Genomic DNA, 21,650 nt, shown 5'->3' with positions numbered 1-21,650 from the left:
GTATGTAATATGGGAATGATAAGTAGCATTTTTCAAATGTAAAATTTATGCTTTTTGTCTCTTTTAATGTAGACAAGTTTAAGCTCTTATTAGCCAAATTTTTTTATTGCTATGGCATTTAGTTACACCAATTAGGATGTTCTAAGTGATATGAACCCATGTGAATGGAATCTCTTGATCCCACAATCAATTTAAAAACTCACCCAAGAAAGCTAAAATCAAGCCAATGGAAAATTTAGACCTGTTGAGGAACTCGTTTCAAGAACTTAGATTATAAGAAAATCTAGACCCATTGAAGAACCTGTCTCAAGAATCTAAATTATAAAGAAGAATGCCACAAAGGTTGTGATTTTTATTTGATAAGTTCAAAAGTTTATTCAAGAACAAGAGGAGATAAACTTAACTCACAATGAATAAATTTATCAAATTTCATAAACTGATTAAAATGAAGTTACAAAGAGTATTTAAACCAAAACTTAATTAAAACTCTAGCTAAAATAAAGCTCTTTCTTTCAAAAATACCCTTGAATGAATAGTGCCACGATTACAGTAACTCGGCTACAGTAACTTTTTGAAACCTTAGTTCAACATAAACTATATGTGGGGCAAGCATCCTCGAAGCCTAATTATTCTAGACTAATTCCTATAACTAATAAAATAAGTTCATTTAATGAAATAAATAAGTCCAAGGCCTTCAATCACATAAAGATAATAATAGGCCCTAAATTATGTTGCACTCTTCCATACCTTGTATCACGTGAATGATCCTTGGATCTCTTTCTGTTTAGCCCATCTTGAATATTCAGTTCTTGTTAGACTCATCCCTAGTGGATTACACCAATCCTTGTATTGCTTCCTTACACTTCTTATCTCTCGATCTTGTGATTGCCCTATCTGAAACTTGCAAATAAACTTTAAGACTTGGTGCACCTTGATATCCATCACTAAGCAAGCATAAATACTAACAAATTTAGTCAAATAAAAATGAAAGTTTCAAGATTTTAAAATAAGTAATTAAAAATTAACTTTAAAAGTAAGGGAAAACTAAAATTCATAACATTAACTTTTTTTAATAAATATTAAAAATTAAAAAAATAGAGAAATATATTTAAAAAGAAAAAGATAATTAAATGAATTAGGCCTCTAATTTTAATCTTATTATTTCTCATTGGAGTTGCAATTTGTGATAAAAAAAAAATGAAGACTCCATCTGGATAAAAGAAATATTTCATCTTATCTTATTTTATTATTATAATTTTTTTAAATTCTCTCATAAAATATAATAAACAATTCAATATTTTTAAATTTTAAAATAGTAATAATAATATTAAAAAATAATATTTTAACAATATTTTATTTAACTTCTAACTTTTAACTTTCATCTCAACTCATCTTATCTCAATTCTTTACTAACGGCACCTGACTCAAAATTATGAACTCTTACCATTGGCAGATCCTGAAAAAAATGGATCACCCTGATTCAAGGAAAATACCGGGAAAGATAACAGAAAAAAATATTCAAAATCGAGTCAACCGACTACGAGTGCTTGTTCTTCTTCACCTCTGATTAGCAGGTCATGAACTCCGCAAGACTCATTACGAAGCACCACCCCATCATTTCTCTCATAGAATCAGATTCCACCTTCAAAGTGCTCAAGCAAATACACTCCCAACTGCTACTCAACGGTCTCCATCACGACCCTCACCTCCTGGGCCAATTTGTAGCCACCGTAGCTCTCAAAAACCACCGCAATCTTGATTATTCTCACCGAGTCCTCGACCAATGCGGGAACCCTACCCTCTTCCCCTTAAACTCTATGATCAGAGCCTACTCCAAGAGCCCAACCCCTCAAAAGAGTTTTCACTTCTTCAACAGAATTCTCCACTCCACTAACAATATCTCTCCTGATAGCTACACCTTCAATTTCTTGGTTCGTGCGTGTACGCAGCTCTTGGCTCGCGAGACCGGCCCGACGGTGCATGGTGCCCTTGTGAAACACGGGTTTGAGCACGACCCACATATTCAGAGTGGGTTGATTTTCATGTACGCTGAATTGGATTGCTTGAGTTCATGCCACCGGGTGTTCAGGGAAATTCGTGAGCCAGATTTGGTGTGTCAAACTGCTATGATCGGCGCTTGTGCGAAACACGGTGACGTTGGTTTTGCAAGGGAGTTGTTTGATCTAATGACTGTGAGGGACCCCATTGCGTGGAATGCGATGATTGCAGGGTATGCACAGTGTGGAAAGTCAAGGGAGGCACTAAATTTATTTAATTTTATGCAGATGGAGGGTGTGAGGGTCGATGAGGTGTCTATGGTTTCGGTCTTATCTGCATGTACCCACTTGGGTGCATTGGATCAAGGGAGATGGGCGCATGCATATATAGAGAGAAACAAGTTAAGGGTTACAGTGACGCTGGGAACAGCGCTGATTGACATGTATGCAAAATGTGGAAACATGAATAAGGCGATGGAAGTTTTCTGGAGAATGAAAGAAAAGAATGTGTATACTTGGACTAGTGCCATGGGTGGGCTAGCTATGAATGGATTTGGTGAAAAGTGTCTTGAGCTTTTTTCCCTCATGAAACAAGATGAAGTTCTACCCAATGCGATCACGTTTGTCTCAGTTCTTAGAGGTTGTACTGTGGTTGGACTGGTTGAAGAAGGTCGTGAGCATTTTGAATCAATGAGCAGAGTATATGGTATTGAGCCTCAGCTTGAGCACTATGGGTGTATGGTGGATTTATATGGTCGGGCTGGCCGATTAGATGAAGCCCTAAACTTCATCAATAGCATGCCTGTGAAGCCTCATTCTGGTGCTTGGGGAGCTTTTCTTAACGCTTGTAGAATGTATAAGAATACGGAACTGGGTGAACTTGCCTCAAGAAAGATGGTGGAGCTGGAGGCCAAGAATCATGGTGCTTTTGTAGCCTTGTCAAATATGTATGCTGAATCCAAGAATTGGGAAAAGGTTAGTAGTGTGCGAGATATTATGAAGGCTAAAGGTGTGAGAAAGCTCCCTGGTTGTAGTGTTATAGAGGTAGATGGTGAAGTTCATGAGTTCTTTGTTGGGGATAAGTCCCACCCAAGGTATGATGAAATTGAGATGAAGTTGGCAGAGATCTCAAAGCGGCTAAAACTATCAGGTTATGTGGCTAACACCCACCCTGTGTTGTTTGACATAGAAGAGGAAGAGAAAGAGGATGCTTTGTGTAAACATAGTGAGAAGGTAGCCATTGCTTTTGGCTTGATCGCTTTGAAGGAAGGTGTACCCATTAGGATCGTAAAGAACCTCAGGGTTTGTTGGGATTGTCATGAAGTAACAAAAATGATCTCTAAGACTTTTAATCGAGAGATTATCATGAGAGACAGGAATAGGTTTCACCATTTTAAAGATGGTGACTGTTCTTGTAAGGGTTATTGGTGAAATAACTCGATGTTTTCAGCTTTCCATTAATTTCTTCAAGGCGAGTTTATTTAATCTCTGACTGTGATATCATTTGTAATTTTTTGGCTCTACGTTATAAATAAAAAAGATAGATAATATATTTAATTTCCTGAGTTTCCTCTCGTTATGTGTGGTGTATGCCATTGGAGTCCATTCTTGTACAGTGTAATGTATCTTGAGAGACCTTTTACTTAGAACTTAGTTTGAGTACACACCTTCCATGACATGACATAATTTGATTTGTAATAGAAGTTTAAAATTGAATTCACTTTCAAATCAATTCCTGTGATCATATCAATAGTTTGAGGATGGAGGATGTATCTTCCACACCAGCTTATAAGTATAACCTTTCTTATTTATATTCTCAAGATTTATTGAATCTATTGCAATTGCAATCAAAGATCAGACTGTTTACTTGAAGATGCATGTATGTACTGTTGTATTAAGATATAAATCAATTTCTTACAGATACAAAGTCACTTCGGTCTCCTTAGTTGAGTTGCTTTATCCAAGTGATCTTAACACTCTGCATTGAATGCTTTCATTTGACAATCCGGGTGTAGATTAAATGCTTCATAGGACGTTGTTGATCTAGATCCTGGAAAGGTGCTAGTTTGATGTAGTACTGCAAGTGCAATCAAAGATCAGACCTTTTTCTTGAAGATGCATGTATGTACTCTTGCTAAGCTATAAATCGTATTTCTTGCCTACACAAATTAGTCACTTCAGTCTCCTCTTAGTTGAGTTGCTTTAACCGAGTGAACTGATCACACTCCGAATCAAGTGCTTTCACTTGACAATCCAGGCGTAAATTTATTACCTCATGGGTTGTTGATCTCGATTCTGAAAACTTATTTAATTTACTGCAAGTGCAATCAAAGATCAGATTGTTTTCTTAAAGATTCATGCATGTACTGATCTTGCGTAGATATAAACCACATTTCTTACCAACATCAATGTCACTTCAATCTCCTAACGAAGCGAACTTAGCACCATAAATCAATTGCTTTCGTCTGCAAACCAGGAGCTTTGCTTAGTTAATCTTATACTTGAATGTCCCCAGTAGGGAAATTTTGGATTCTGTTCTATTCAAATCCACATGACCTTAATCTTTTTGGAACTTCATTGTGGTACGGTACTTGAGAATTTGCTGCTCTTTACATACTTAGATCTTAGCTAGATAAGAACTTAAAACCTGATAAAGACCGCAGGGAATGGTTTTTTGATCTTATCAGTTAAGATACATGTACTCCTTTGGGATTTGGTTGCAAAACCAAATCAGAGTGACAACATCATACAGTCAAACCGTTTTGAGAAATTGATGGAGAAAGCTAGAGACCTTTCGGTGAAAAATATCCACACATGTCTTACTCCATCCTAAGTTAGGAGCAGACATGCCTGCCTGTGGACCTTTTTTTCATATGGAAGGCAAAAGTTTTATATGTTTCAGGCCTAAGTCCGCGTTTGGTTGGGTCCAACTTTCAGAACTTTTGACCAAATGGTTCAATTTTCAGCTTTATCAAACATTTTCAGTTACAAAAATATTTTATAAAACTAAATCAACAAATAATTATTTTTTCATTGTGATCTTCGGCCTGATGATTCTACTGTCTAGCTACAACAAACAACCCCATGGAATCCAATTCTAATTTTGGCATGGAGGCATGCAAGGGATAACTTTTTAAATTGAGGCAGAAGACCATGACTTTTAAAAACAACGGGTAAAGTACTTTGGAGTTTGAAGTCATTATACCTTTTGCAATATAAGAGTCCATGATGACCTCCTCTACTCACGACTGTAACTATCATTTTTCATATATGTGTATATATATATATATATATGTATAGTTGTAGTAAAATATTCATATTTTTAGTCACAAATAGAACAAGGGCCTAAAAGATTCATCTTGTATCATTTTCGACAAGATTTTTCCATTGCCAAATAAAATTTTACGAAAAAGATGCACAAGATAAAGCCTCATGTAATATTAAATAGAAATGTTTAACCTAAATAAATCAAACTTACATAAACAAACATGAACATGTGTTCATTATGGACCGAAAATGGTTTATCGTGAAGGATTCGCAACAGCCTAACAGCCATGACTTCATTCTTAGAATATGGTCAACGGTTCCTTCGTATTTAATTGGGATATTGAAATCTCTCTCTCTCTCTCTCTCTCTCTCTCTCTCTCTCTCTCTCTCTCTCTGCTTAGTTCATCGTAAGAAAAAAAAAATATTATACAAGACTACAAGTTACTGATAAACAATATATATATCTAACATGACGATATTTGTCTATTTTCCACAGGTGCCGTAGAAGAAGGGACAACAATGAAAGCTATATATATATATATATATTGTTTCTTTATGCATTTCTTGAACATGCATCCAAATATATCATTCTAATTAAATTGTTAAATCATGAATGGCCAATAAATTAAGAATCAGGAGATAATTTTCTAAAACATAATAATAATAATAAAAGATTTACGTCGATGGCTTGGAGTGTCTTCAAAGTCAATGGCTTGGAGTGTCTTCAAAGTTAATTTCTAGTACTGCCAACTGTTGAGGTTTAAGAAAATTAGACTCTTGCCCATCAATCCCAATTTATTTGACATGTTTGGGTAATGAAATGAGATGAGAACTATGTAAATGGTAGTGAAATGATTTGTGAATAATAGTGAAATAGTTTGAATAAAGATATTGTTTTATTAGGTTTCGAAAAATGAGAGAAAAAAATTTGAATAAAAATATTATAAAGTTTAAATATTGTTTGAATATAAGTTTTGTTTTGAAATCTGAAATTTTTTTATTATTTTGTGTGTTTTGATTGAAAATTTGAGCAATTTGTAATGATTAAACAAAAAAATTTGAACATTCCAAATTGAAAAATGTTTTGTGTTTGAATGATATTTAGGAAGGAAATTATGAGAGTTTTTGAGATGATTTCATTTCATCTAGGTGCCTAAACATAACTTTAGGCTACATTTAGATGTTGAGGTGATATCAGATAATCTGTAAATAATAAAAAAATAATAATGATGAAGTAGTACCAAACAAATTAGCCTGTTTTGAATTCGTAATTTTGACGTTCTAGTTGGGATTTTTACCGATTACCTCGTGCATGTTCGATTTGATCACGCACTGATCTGGGATATTCCAACTGGTTTCATATCATTCAGACTATTTTGCCAGAATGTTTTATAAAATGCATGAAGATCGTTGACTCCACACGTACGTGCTCAAGCATTAATTTCTTAGCAATCACGTACGTATTTGTACATATGACTAGAGGTTGTTTTTCCATTATATATATATATATATATATTGCATTTTATATATGCTTGTTTCATTTCTTAATCACTGAGATGATTTTATTAACGTTAGTTTTAATTAACAGCACTGATCAATTATTGACTCAATGGACTAATTACTTATAATTTTTTTTTTTAACAAATTACGTATTAATTAATTAAGCTTTATTTTACAAATGAATACTAGTACGTACACATGATCCTTCTTGAGAAATAAAGAAATAAATATCATCAGCCCATAAGGCCATTGACAAACATAAAAAACCCACCGACTTTTAGGGAGGCGATGGGATTTTCTAACATGTATAAAATTACGTAGAGCTGCCGCTACCACCTTCTCCTTTGAATGAAAATATACAATAATATTTTGAGGCAAATTCTTGTATAGAAGCTACTGATCTAGCTAACTCTCTCTCTCTGTCTCCCTCTCTCTCTCTCTCTCTCTCTCTCTCCCCATCCCCCATTGTTACCAGTACTTGAACATCTCAAAGTTGCGTGTTCAGATACTTCTGTGACAGTCCTAAGTACGTTAGTCTAGATGATCAGATGATGATCAAGCATAGACGTTGCATGTTTGACATTAAGCTCCCCTTTTATCCGGGCATGTACTGTTCTCTCTTGGAATATTATTGCTTCTGAAATTGAAAATTGAGCCTAAATTTGGATCATGTAGTTATCAAATTAGAAGCTAAGGCTTAAGGTCAACCGCGCTGGGGTAAGAAAAAGTAGAAGACTGGATTAATAACCACTGAAATCGTTTGAATTTGACTTAAATGGTTTTTGGGAGTTTTGGACTGATGTTGTGAATAGTAGTGGAAATGCATGCTGGAATGAAATTAGAATATATAGATAGATGTAAAAGACTCGAATCTTATGTCAAATTATTGCAGACACAACTTGGCTAAATGTTGAAAGAGAGAGAGAGAGAGAGAGAGAGAGAGAGAGAAAAGACAGATAAAAAGAAATTCAGATTTTATATATATAGAAAAAGAGAGTTGAAATGCAGCAGGAACCTTGCGTGGTGGCATGGGACTGAAGAAAGTTGTGCATGACATCAATATTTTGCAAGTTGCATGCAGGTTAGGCACATCTTCTCTCCTTTGGGAGGCTGTTTTTCCAGAACCAACCAGGAGACTTGGTTTGAAATGTACGAAGCCCATGTAACAGTTCACACATTACAGTACTAGCTAGGATAATTTGACTTGACATGAGAACATATAAAAATAATTACAGGTACGTACAAGATAAGAAAGTGGAAGCTGCATGGAATGGCGATGGATCGTTGTCGTCAGGTTTTGAGTTTGTGCCTTGTGGTGTGCAAAAAAGAGAAATAAAAATAAAAGAAAGAAACAAAGAGAGAAAAAAAAAGAAAAGAAAAGGAGACTAGAAACAAGAGCACTAGATGAGCGATGGATGGATAATGATGCGCATTAATAACCAAGGCTGCTAAAAGATTCCAGCATTCTTGTCACCAACGTCGTATGTACCATTTTTTTTTTTTAAAATTTTTTATGGCTGTGGAGGAATGAGAATTTTGTGCACGGCAATCGTTCATTCACATGATGAGCATCGAGTGCATACTTTTTGGTTCATTACTTTAGCAAGTTTAAGCAGTTTTTAATGTAAGACACACAGGGAGAATATGGGATAGATTGATCTATCCCTTCACGACTTTAGCCTTTAGGGTCTTCAATTTGTTTGAACAAGATTCTCGATGTTTGGTAGTATCTGGTCTTCTTCTTGTTTATCCATCTGAGGACAGGACATTAATTTCCCCTGCCCTTGGTTCTATGCCCATGTGTATCCATCCATTCTAGCATCTCTCCATTTTTGCTAGAATAGATTCTAGGGTTTCTTTTTTATTTTTTATTTTTCTTTTGGGGGAGGGGTGGGAAGGATAATTAGATTCTAATCAATTTTCAAGAAAACCGTCGTGTGGTCATTTTCCCAGACACGCATTTTGTCTTTTCCCCCCCTCAAAACAGACTAGTTGTGGCAAAATATTACCTACTTAAATTGTTGAGTCAACTTGTTTTTGCTTAAAGCCAAGTTAAATTAGATCCATCAATAATGTGCAATTAAAGGAGTATCAAAACCTCCAAAGTATTTTTTTTTATTATTATTATAAGTAAAAAATGACATTAAAATTAAGGGAACTCATAAACCCACAGTTTACAATCAAATATATAGTTGGTATCGCATTCAAATATAAATAAATTTATAGGTCTAACTCATCTTATAAAATCGGTTCAATAAGAGATGATTGATTATTTCGTATAAATATGTCCAAGACCTTATTTATAAGTAATGTGAGATTATTTTTCAACAAAACAAAAGACAAAAAAAAAATAAATAAATAAAATGGTGTGAATAAAAAAGGATGCAATCGATGGATCAGAGTCTGATGAGCATATATAAGAGGGTGGAGAGGAAGGGGCGGAGACGTGAGCAGTGGAAGTGGCGGCGGGTCTGCGGAGGTTCACATGGGTGCGCTGCATGCGCAAATGTCATCAGTTTTAACTTTTAACGGAAAATCAGACGTATCCATTTGCATGCATCTGGACCCATATTACTTTAAATATAGCCCACCGAATATTATTGGGTCTATTTCTTTTTCTATATTTTTTATTTTTTATTTTCTGGGGGAGATAACAACTGAGGGCTGACTTCTGAGGCTGAGATAATACTAATAAGACAGAGAAAAAAAGAAAATAAAATAAAATAAAGTAATTACTGAATCTGAGAAAATTATTTGGTCCCTTTCTGATCTCCTTCTTCTTCCCAAATATCTATGCACACATTGTACAACACCTATCATTCATTTCAAGTCTATAATAAATGCAGTCTCTCTCCTTTTGCCTCTGACCTTAATTTAAGCCATCTGGGTTTATTGTGTATTAACCATCTTTTTCTTTTTTTTTTTCATTTTTTTTTTTTTTTACCCACCTAAGAAAGAAGGAACAATTCCAAATTCTACTCACAGAATTCCTTATTGACAGGAGGTGGTATGAGCTAATGATCAGAGTTAGTGATCAATGCAGAATGGATTGACTTGCCATGGCCGCCAACACACCCGGCTGGCGGCCTCCCACACTCCCCAAAAAAACAAAAACAAAAACAATATTGCTTGGCCTTGAAACCAAAGATTTAAATTTTGTACCGTACCGACCGGTACGGCCGAAATTTTTCGTTTCGGCCGTCCGGCCGGTACAGGTACTATACCTGTTTCGTACCGGCCAAAATACCGGCCGTACCGGCCGGTACCGATCATATCGGCCTCAATTTCGGCCTGTACCGGCCTATATTTCGGCCTGTGTTTTTTTTTTTTTTTTTCGTTTTTTCAAATTACAAACTTATTTTTTAACCCTCAATTCAGACTAGACTATTTATAATTTATATATATATGTATTTGTATATAAATTATTTATATATAGACTATTATTTTAGAATATAATTTTTATATATATTGATATATATAATTTATTTATAGATTGACTATCCCGAAACGTTATCCCGAAACGCTATCCCGAAACGATACCGGTACCGAAATATTTCGTTCCAGTGCCTTGACCGGTACGCTGTCCGGTACGGTATTCAAAACATTGCTTGAAACATCATGCATGCCACTTCCATTGGAAAACTAGTTTACATTATCACTTTGTATGATATTAAATTCATCATGCATTTAACTTCTATACATACATATATACTAGGAAACGGCACCTAGTGCGTTAGTTCATGGGTACACCTGCATGATTTAAATTTAAAAAAATAAAAAAAAATCATTAGTTTATTTGTTTAAAAAAAAATACAAGGTTAAAGAAAGATAAAAAGTCAAGATTAAAAAAAAAAATCTAAATTTCAGTAAAGTGTCTACCCGCAGGGCTATTAAGAGCCTTTTGGTAAAAAATGATTCTTCATTAAATTCTACAAAGGAGGTAAGCGTCAAATGGTCAATGATTTTAAAGACCTTTTAATAAAACATGATCCTATATTAAATTCTACAAGAGAGCTACACGTCAAATGATTAAAAATTTTAAAGATATTTTGATAAAACAAGACTTAACAGATTTAATAAAAAAATAATAAAAATTAATTGAAAAATAATAAAAATTACTATTCATAATTAAATAGATCTTTATTATAATAGTTATGATGATCTCCACAAATCAACCATAGTTAGCCAGTACTACCTCCAAAATAACTACAGGCTAACCTATATATATAGCATCTACCTCCAAAATAACTAGAGGCTAACCATGAGTAGTACTGGCTAACTATGGTTGATTTGTGGAGATCATCATAACTTCGACGTTTAATTTTATTTATTTTGATAAGGACGACTGGAAATTTTCCATAATATTTCTTCGGATACACACCTATAATCATGCCCAGTTTGAGAGAGTCAAAGGTCATTGCTTTCGAAACAGTTCCAGCTGGTCATGTTGGCTTCACATAAAAAATCCTCTTATATATCCAGTTAAATAAACAATGAATGCGGACATCCATCATTGCCCAGCCCTCTTTTCAATTAATTGAAAGCACCTTACCAAGTTTATGGAAAGTGTTTCCTCTACGAAGCAACATTATTCTTCTCTCTCAAATATTGGACCACAAAATAAAAAGGATCGGATCAGTTATAAAATTAATTAAATACTTGGTTTGAAATTACAAGAAATATCATATATATCCAAACTAAGCATCCATATTGATCTATGTGTATACATATGTAAAGTCATATTTATATAATATGGATCTAAATTTATCTATATTAACTGATGCATATATCTATCCATTTAGCTAGCTATGAATAGTACTTATATAAATTTGAAGAGTTACTATTCACTCTACAAAACATATTTTAATCATTATTTCTCTCTCCTCCTACTCTTTCTCTCACAATCATTTCTTCTTCTCCCTCTTTCAACAGCACAATAAATATTCAATGCACATTCATTTTATTATTATAACATATTATATATTTTCTTTTATTTTATTATATTTTTAATATAATATATAAAAAAATTCTATTTTTATTATTACATTTGTATTATTAATGTCAAATGTATGTAATAGATACTAATTACAAAATATATATAAAAAATTGATTTTAGAAAAAAATTAATAATAATAATAATTTTGTCTCAAATATGCATAAGTCAATATGAAAATTTTGTTTGAATAGTAAAATGAATATATAAAAGAGATGATTTTATATATGTTTATACATAGACCAATACTAATACTTTTGCTAAAACCTTACGTTTATCATCGTCATCATCATCTTGAATAAATATTATTTCAATTAATATCTTATCACAGCTTAATTAATAATTTAATTGGAACGTTGGCTGCAAATTCAACATTGTTCTCAAAGGCTTTTGTAATCGACGAATTAGGAATGAAACCCCGTACGTACTGTACTGTTGATATATAGATTCTGCTAATCTCTTATTTTATAGGCAGAATCCGCCAATAACTCGTTTGTCTCTTCGATAAAGATAATTTCTACATGGAAAATACTATTTTCACAGAAACTTTCTGCCGAAAATTTTTACCGAATTGTATTTAATTATTTAAAAAATTTTTTTCTTATTGATTAAAAAATTATTTTTAAATAAATTTATGATTTTTTTATATTTGTTAAAAATATTTTAAGTGTTTAAAAAAATATTAAAAAAAAAAACAAAAAAGAAAAAAAAATTTGACCTTTCGACGGGGATTCTCTTCTATAGCTGTAGCAGGTTCCTTTTTATATATATATATATATATATATATATATATATATATATGTATGTATATTATGTGTGTATCCAATCAAATTTTGTTACGTGGCATTCTATGATCAAAAGAGTTGGCATGTCAAAAACTTGAATAGATAGGCTTGAGCAGCCATTTAATCACTTGAGTACGGCTGCTGTTAAAAATTAAAAAGTCAAGAGATCAACCTTGAAATGCTTATTTTTTTTCCCTCAACTGAGCCTAAATTTATTCAATGAATTCTATGCTGTCAAATGATCTATTCAGTTCACATATATAATAATTATGATGCATATATTAATATATGTTGTTAATTCATTATTATAAAAAAAAATAACATTTATAACCAATTATTTACTATCAGAATAATTATTTATTATGAGAATAGATTTATTTTAATAAAAAATAATTATTTTAATAATAACTTTTTTATAGTGCACCTTCCGTAGAACAAGAAGTCAAATGCTAAACGGCCTTACGCTCCAAAATATCTGCGTTGTGAGCCTCGTGAAAGACAGTTCAGCCAACCTCACTGAAATACGGTTTTTCATTGATGAGAAACTGAGAAAAGGCCAACGATATTTCGACCCCAGACTAGGGTGGGAAACCTTGATATTTTTAGTTGTTAAATTCCGTAAAAGAACTAGAACTCATTTGGTTGAGAAAAAATATTTTATTAAAAGTTAAATAAAATATTATTATAATATAAATTTTTAATATTATTTTTGTTTTAGAATTTAAAAAAATTAAATTATTTATTATATTTTATGTAAAAATTTAAAAAATTATAATAATTATATAAAATAAAATAAAATAATTAATTTAATTTTGTATAACCAAACCAGCCGTAAATATTTGAAGCTTTCATTTTCTTTAGGTATAATCAGCTAAATTATTAAGGCGAGTCCACGGCTCATGGCACAAGCAAAGGCCAAGAGTGGATCGATGGTGGGTATGTTCCTAAAAAGTTAGAATTTGACTCTCTTTTGAGTCCTCCATAGACCGTTCTTTATGACCTTCCTAAAAAGCCAATTTGCTGATCTTTCATTTTAACCCAAATATGCAAGCTTAAACATGTATATATATATATATATGAAATAAATTGGCATAAATTCATATATATATATTAGATCATTTACTTTATAATAAAAAGAATTTTATAATCTAACGTATGTACTACACATCAAATAACATCATTTTATAAATTTATTTTTATAAAATTTTCTTATAGTTAAAACATTTGTGATAGATGAATTCTCTTTGTACAACTTGATCCCGAACTAAGCATGATGGAACTATTTGGTGAAGTTGATGAAGGACACGGGTACAAATTAACGTAGCAGCTGCCTGCATGTGGTAATTCTCTAGAAGATTTTACGAAGCGGTACGTTGGAAGATTTGATCTCCAGCAGGCTCCAACAAAAACCATCTCAATCATTGTTACTCTTCCATTATTAGGCACCATTTTGATTGCTGAATTATAGGGACAGCAGACCATTTGATTTATTTTCTATTTTGTCGATATTTTTCTTGTTGAGGACGTTTTTCATTGCTACGTGCTTCCGATTTCCTGCAACTAAATAATAAGAGAGCTTGGGGAGTTGAAGGGGATCCCTCCGATGCCTAAATCAGTAAAAATATGAATAGTTTTAGAGCCAATTGTTCGAGAGAGTTTCATTAGTGTACATGACTCCTTTAAATAGAGAAATTGTCTTCTTAAGATCACCTAGACTAACTGTCTTACCCATTAATTAAAATTTGAATCTCAATTCTTTCTGATTATCCCCTTGTTTTGAATGAGCGAATATCCTAGCGGTCCTCAGATAAGTGGGCAAGCATTCTCTTTAACGAATTGACTTGAGCCCTATTGGGTCGGGGGGTGTTTAGGCTTCGAGTGACTTGTTGGGCCCTCGTGGCCCAGGCCTACGGTAGCACCTCGCAAGCCCTTATGGTGGTATTAAAGCCTTTTCATTTCCTTTCCATGATCAATAGTTTTGCTGCTTATATTGATCATCATTGTAATAGAAGGATTATTTTTGTTTTTCTAATAAGAGAAAAGGTGTGATAATTACATTTGGTATTGGTTGTGGAAGGACACAGCTCTTTGCTATGCAACACTGTTTCCACTACGCCACAAGTCAAGTTCATTTTGGAGGATCATTTACTAGGTTTTAGACTGCGTTTGGAAGTTGAGTTGAACTCAGCTAAACTCAGTTTTTATAATTAATAGTGAGTTGAGTAGTGGAGGGAGTTATGTGGAACCCATCTAAACTAAGTTTAAAGTGTGTTTAGATGTTAAAATGAATTTAATACTTTTTATGGAAAATTAAAAAAGGTTGTGGATTCCACGTATAAAGATGTGTTAAGTTTAAAAAGGTTGTGTGTCTTACCTGTAAGAAGGTTTTGAGTTGAGATGAGTTTAGTAATTTGAGAGTTGGGTGTTTGGATGTTAAACTCAGTTTAAAATTAGACTGAATTCGACTGAGTCTTGCAACGAAACGCAGCCTTAATCTATTAAAAGAATCAACACTTTAGTAGAATTTATATAAAAAAAAAATTCGTGGAATAAAAGTGGAGTACAAAGAAACCAAAAAAAAAAAAAAAAAAAAGAGAAAAAGAAGAAGAAGAAGAAGAAGAAGAAAAAAAAAGGGTTCCTTTTTATGTGTTACTGTATTAGCATTGCCAATTTGCCCTTGTGTGAAAGCCAACATATATAGAAGGAGCAGGGATAGTGAGGGAACAACGCCTTTGCATTTATTATAGAGTCAAACAAGACAAGGTTACTCTATTTTGGTTGTTACTTATCACTTTGGTGGGAGGATTTGATGCTTCTGCCTTCTCTCCCTTTCTTCCACTCTTTTTTTTTTTTGAAAATATCACATCTTTTTTAACCAAAGCAAATCTAGATAATTAAGAACCTTCCCCTTTCTCTCTCCATGTGCATATTGGGCATTGAGTGCCTCATGATTCGAAATTAAAAAAATTATAAAAATACAAACAGCAAAAAGCGAATTCCCATTGGAAAAACAGACTGAACTTTAGGGAGGGAGGGGGGGATCAAAGTCGTTCTCCTAAGTCCTAAGGTCTAGACCATTCTCCCCGAGTTGGACCCTTCCTTTCCCCAGCTCTTTATATTTCCCACCAGTCATCAGTCAGCTTTTCTCATCGAAGTAGTGATCTCCAACACCAGGGATCCAACGAAATTAACAGACAAGTTGGAGATAAAATGGTGGGTTCCTTCCTATCTCCCTCTCTTTCTCCTTTTAGTTTCTCCCTTTCTCTGCATGCTAGCTCTTGGTTTCCTTAACTGAAAACCACAACCAATATTGCTTTATTTCTCTTAACTCCGATAGAGGTTATAACCTACAGGAAGAAGAACAGCAGTTAACCAGATGGGAAGGCTACGTGGACTGGAGGAGAAGACCTGCTCTCAGAGGCCGGCATGGCGGCATGCTTGCCGCTTCTTTTGTATTGGGTCCGTGCAAAATTTCATCATCCACTTGATCTTCTTTTTAGAAAAGTTACCACATGATTCACGTTTTTCTCAAGAAATATCTAAGAGGGTGTCTGTGAAAACTGAAAAAGGCACTCGATCTCTCTAATGGTATGTGTTTTTTTATTTGTATTTTTTTATACATGCAGTGGTGGAGATATTGGAGAACCTAGCATATTTAGCGAATGCAAGCAATTTGGTGCTGTATCTATCAGAATACATGCACTTCTCTCCCACCAAATCGGCCAACAATGTCACCAATTTCATGGGGACGTCTTTCCTTCTGGCTCTCCTTGGAGGCTTTCTATCCGACGCCTTTTTCACCACTTATCACATCTACCTGATAAGTGCAGTTATTGAATTCCTGGTAAATACACTCTTTTTAGTTCCTCTTTTTCTTATATATATATATATATATATGTATATGTATATGCAAATGAAATTAATTTCTTTCTGTTAGTAGCATCTGATTAGGCTGTTCTTGACAGATTTGACTTGTTTTCATGTATATCCACTTTTTAATCTCTTATCTAAATGTTCTTGCACATGATGATCAGTCTCTTACCATTTTTTTTTTTTCAAAAGGTTAAAATACAGAAAAGACTTTGATTCTCTTAAAGGGAATCAAAGGTAAACGTTGCTAGCAAGTAGCCTGATGTTTGAGCCAGAATCAGTCAGTTGCCAAGTTGAGTGCATCAAATGCAATTATTAGTAACCACAAAATTGAAAACCTTTGACGAAAATGGTTTCGCTTATTCTAAATCCATTTTGTTGCATCTCCTCTCCATTTTCTGACATTGTTAGATAAGAGACCTTGCATGAATTATGAATGCTATTGGAGCAGAAAGCATACAATTCCTGGAATTGTAATAAAGCTACCCCAACTTGCTTACAAGAAATAAGTCTTTTTAAAAAGAAAACATAAATAAATAAAGCTACCAAATGGCCAACTTGGTTTTCACTTTTCGGGAGCATTACTCGGGCACTGTTAACAAGGTACACTCTCATTGATGTGAGTAGCAAGTTGATGCAGTCAGTTTTCTGCAATTTAATTCACCTGTCAATAAGACAATAAATTAGTAAATGAACCGTTTTTAAAATTCGGTCGATCTGGGTTACATATTCTATGTTTTTGTGCCATGAAAAAATACAAAGGTATATGGTAGATGGAACTTGTGTAAGGATACAAAGTAATCAAGCGCAATATTTTATATAATATTGCAGAAATTTATTAATAATTAGGTTTGAGAGCATCCGGGTCCCACAAAAACTCCTCATGCATGGTATACAAACAGAGTGAGTACCCCTCATTAGGTCCCATATATATTTATGTGTTAGCTTGGAGATCGTTTTCTGGTTTCAACTAGAAAGCAATATATATCTATATTGTCCTGTAGTTTGGAAATCTTGTCTGTACCTAAATGTCACCCAATCGTATTCTACCACCATGTCCACATGTTACGTCCTTGTTCTTCACGAGGTACCTCACTGTCTGCACTTTGAACCTTTGGTGCTCCGAGACACTTGTGCAACAGATTTCCTATATATGTACGGTCTTTGTCTTTAAGATATGGTAATTTTGGAGTACCAATGGCTAAACGGTACGTGTTGCTAGTATAGAACTGCTACTAAGCCACATACGTACTGACCCTTTTGAAAATCCATTGCATATTGAAGTACTTTCTGTTTATGGATCTCTTTCTGCGTATATCAGTAAAAAAATAAGAGCCATATATGGCAATAGTAACCAAGTGTATGGTTTCCAATCCCCTTTGATAGACCCCATAAAAGTCTATCAAAGTGCGACCAATAGGTGTGATCCACTTCAGTGCCAACCACATCTAAAGATATGAGAGAGTCCCTATCTTTGCAAATTGCAACACAGTCCAGGAATTGGATGTGGGGCATCAGTACACGTGCCTTTGGAGCCCGCTTTTTTTGGTGCCAAACCAGATAGATTGCATTGATGTTTTCTTGCTCATGGTTCAGTCTATGTTACTCCAAAAATAGCTTGACGAGTCACTTTAAAGGGAACCTTGTTTTTTGTAGTCCGGCCCCGCAACCCACACTCCTACAGGAAGGCCCTGCACTTCTGTTTGTTGCTTTGTATAGAGCCCCACTAGCAGGATATGTGGCAAAGGATCTAATTATCTAAGATATATGGCTGTTATGCAATTTTTGGGTCATGATTGGTTGGCTTTGTGGGTTGGAAGTGACACTCCCGACTCTTATGGCCTTAGATTGAGGTTCAGTTTCCAAGAATCGGCTCGATTGCAGCCTAAAATTTACTTAAAGTACAATGGTAAGTTTTAAGAAGTGATTAGGAATTTGGGATGGGATATAGATATTAGATTACAAAAGTTCAACACTCAGAAAAATCAACTTGAATGAAAATTTGCATTAGACCTATGTACTGTCAGAATTTGAGAAATATATCGAGTTACTTAAAAATTATCAATAAACATTGCTTCTCACTTTTCCCTGTCTTGACTGATTGCAACTGCTGAAACAGGGCTTGGTTGTACTTACTGTGCAAGCAAGGTCACCTTCCCTAAAGCCATCAGCATGTGACCCAGCCAACCTCAACATTCCTTGCCAGGAAGCTCATGGAGGAAAAGCTGCAATGCTGTTCCTAGGTCTGTATCTGGTGGCCCTAGGCGTTGGAGGAATAAAGGGATCACTGCCAGCACATGGGGCTGAGCAATTTGATGAGGACACACCACAGGGAAGGAAGCAGAGATCAACCTTCTTCAACTACTTTGTATTCTGTCTCTCATGCGGCGGCCTTATTGCAGTAACATTGGTAGTGTGGATTGAAGACAATAAGGGGTGGGAATGGGGTTTTGGAATCTCTACCATTAGTATCCTTTTATCCATCCCACTCTTCCTAGCCGGTTCGGCTACTTACAGGAACAAAATACCTTGTGGAAGCCCACTTACAACCATTCTCAAGGTAAGCGTGGGACAAACGTATAAGCTATGAATGGTATATCCTCTGCAATTGTCGGATATATTGATGCTTTCCCGATAATCTGTCTTCATCTTCCCATGTAAACCGACTTACTCTGTTTTATGATTAAACAGGTTTTGGTTGCTGCCACACTCAACAGCTGCATAAGCAGAAGCCCGAAAGGCTGCATAAGCAGAAGCCCGAGCAATGCTGTTGCAAGCATGGCCACAAGCCCTTCCTCACCAACTTTTACCAGCAAGGAAGCTGAAGAGAATGCCAAAACAAGGGAGTCTACTGATGCTCCAACAGAAAGCTTCAAATTCCTAAACATAGCGGCGGTAGACAACCCAGTCCACAAAGCACTACAATGCACGATGCAGCAGGTAGAAGACGTCAAAATTGTGCTAAAACTATTCCCCATATTTGCCTGCACCATAATGCTGAACTGCTGCCTAGCTCAGCTCTCCACGTTTTCAGTCCAACAAGCTGCAACAATGGACACCAAGCTCGGTTCCTTAAAAGTCCCACCGGCCTCGCTTCCCATTTTCCCTGTAACCTTCATCATGATTCTTGCACCAGTTTATGACCATCTCATCATCCCGTTCGCTCGAAAAGTAACCAAATCCGAAATGGGAATCACTCATCTCCAACGGATTGGAATCGGTTTAGTTCTTTCGATTATAGCCATGGCGACGGCAGCTCTTGTCGAGATAAAGCGGAAGAGAGTGGCCACCAACTCGGGCCTACTAGACTCTGAGCATCCATTACCCATCACCTTCTTTTGGATTGCTTTCCAGTATTTGTTCCTTGGGTCTGCAGATCTCTTCACCTTGGCCGGGTTGCTGGAATTTTTCTTTACAGAGGCACCTTCGAGTATGAGATCCCTGGCTACATCTTTTTCCTGGGCTTCTTTGGCCGTGGGGTACTACCTCAGCTCCGTCATTGTATCCATTGTTAACAATGTCACAGGCATCTCCAAGCACAGGCCCTGGCTTTCCGGCAGCAACTTGAATCATTTTCAACTGGAACGATTCTACTGGCTGATGTGCGTGCTGAGCGCCTTGAATTTCTTGAACTACCTTTTATGGGCAATCCGTTACAAATACAGATCAACCGGAGCAAACAAGTAAATTAAAGAAAGTTAAAGCCACATAGATGAAACAACACGGCCTGTTTGTACATAGATGGTCATCTAAACGTGTCAAAGCAACCGTCTTGGTTGTACCTTATATGCCAAGCCGCTATATTTTCCTTGCTAATTTCCTGGCAGGGCGAGGAAGAGAGCAAAATATTGGGTAATTGAATCGGTGGTAGTGCAGAGAAAGTGATAGATTTCCAGTACTTTTTGTAATCATCAGTTCAGCTGTAATAGTATGGATATAGTGACAAGTTATTTTGCAAAATCCATGGCATATATATATATACACACGCATTATCCAAAACTATGACGCACACTTTTTTCAAAGTTTTTGCATACTCGAGCTTGTATTTAGCACTATTATTTCTTAGCAAAGCCATAATTAAGTACACTCAATTAATGAAAAAGGGCAAACGTCAATTTGCAAAATCTCAATATGAGGACCCATAAGCCTATTGGATGAACTGTTAGAATAATTTTAAATATGAGCTAATATGAGCTTCATTTGATTTTTATTAGGGGCGGGCAGCGGGGGCCCACCTCCCGCTACCCTGCCCCCGTTCGCCCCACTCCCGCATAGGCGGGCGGGCTATCCCATACAGCCCATGCGGGGGTGGGGTGAGTCACACATTACTCAAATAAGACGCTTGTATTGCCTTAGCTTCCTATATAATGGTTGGCCTAGGTGGCCAATGCAATGCAATATTGTAAACAAGTCTAACACACTTGTAAACAAGTATAACAAATTTAAAAATTAATATCTAGTTTTTATGTTATCGGTTTTTAAATTATTGTTATATATTTTAATTTTAATTTTAATTTTATATTTTAATTATATAATTATTTGGGTTTGGGTCCCAAAAAATATTTTTGGACTCTAAAATAATTTTTAGATCGAATGAGATTGAAATGGGTGGGGTGGATGGGATGTCCGCCCCCGTCACCCGACAGCGGGGCGGGGGCCCGGGGGGGGGGGTGCGGGGGTGAAAACATCACCCGCTAGGTGCGGGGAAGGGGTGACCTCGCCCTTGCATATGCGGGTATCACCCCTATGTTTTATAAAACGGGTTAAATATATATAGCTTACAAAGGTACTTTAATTTAACATGTTAAGTTGAATGATCATTACGTGTGTAGGCCTCGAAGCTTATGGGTCTTATTCTAGAATTTTTCTAGACCCTATTGGAATTTGAGTCCTTAATGGAAGGACTTCATAAGTTTTCTATTTACAAGAGACTAGGTCTCCTCTCCTCTCCTCTCCATACATCCATTGGCTTGCCTTATTGAAAGCTGATATTTTGTGAGTAAAGAGGGGAAGATATATATGCATTCTTTAATCATGACTTTTGCAGGTACATTTTCTATATTTCCTATGCTGTATTCATCCATTAAGATTCTTCTTTCTAGCATGTTTTCTAGATTTTACATTTGGTATTAGAGCCTCCATGCTAGGATTAGAATCTTTCGTAAAAATAAAAGGATGTTCCTAAGATTGTATTTTCAGTTTTTCTATATACAAACCAATCACTCAAAATCAAATTCG

The 21,650-nt window shown here is 35.1% G+C and overlaps 2 protein-coding genes across 2 annotated transcripts; both read left to right on the top strand.

Annotated features, from left to right (window-relative positions):
- The first annotated feature begins 1,466 nt into the window (after positions 1 to 1,466).
- Positions 1,467 to 3,554, top strand: LOC121256365 (putative pentatricopeptide repeat-containing protein At5g40405). Its single transcript, XM_041157142.1, has one exon. The coding sequence runs from the start codon at positions 1,578 to 1,580 to the stop codon at positions 3,426 to 3,428; it is 1,851 nt and encodes a 616-aa protein (XP_041013076.1). The 5' UTR covers positions 1,467 to 1,577; the 3' UTR covers positions 3,429 to 3,554.
- An 11,956-nt stretch (positions 3,555 to 15,510) lies between these two features.
- LOC121256364 (protein NRT1/ PTR FAMILY 4.6-like) lies at positions 15,511 to 20,372 on the top strand. The gene is made up of 5 exons (XM_041157141.1): positions 15,511 to 15,755; positions 15,896 to 16,001; positions 16,169 to 16,386; positions 18,532 to 18,972; positions 19,104 to 20,372. Exons 1-5 carry the CDS (start codon positions 15,753 to 15,755, stop codon positions 20,097 to 20,099), a joined length of 1,764 nt encoding a protein of 587 aa, XP_041013075.1. The 5' UTR covers positions 15,511 to 15,752; the 3' UTR covers positions 20,100 to 20,372.
- The last annotated feature ends 1,278 nt before the right edge of the window (positions 20,373 to 21,650 follow it).

Source organism: Juglans microcarpa x Juglans regia, chromosome 3D (assembly GCF_004785595.1).
Source record: "Juglans microcarpa x Juglans regia isolate MS1-56 chromosome 3D, Jm3101_v1.0, whole genome shotgun sequence".
In the NCBI taxonomy this organism is placed as follows: Eukaryota; Viridiplantae; Streptophyta; class Magnoliopsida; order Fagales; family Juglandaceae; genus Juglans; species Juglans microcarpa x Juglans regia.
Note: the sequence above shows the minus strand (reverse complement) of the source record. Positions and strands in the feature narration are given on the sequence as shown.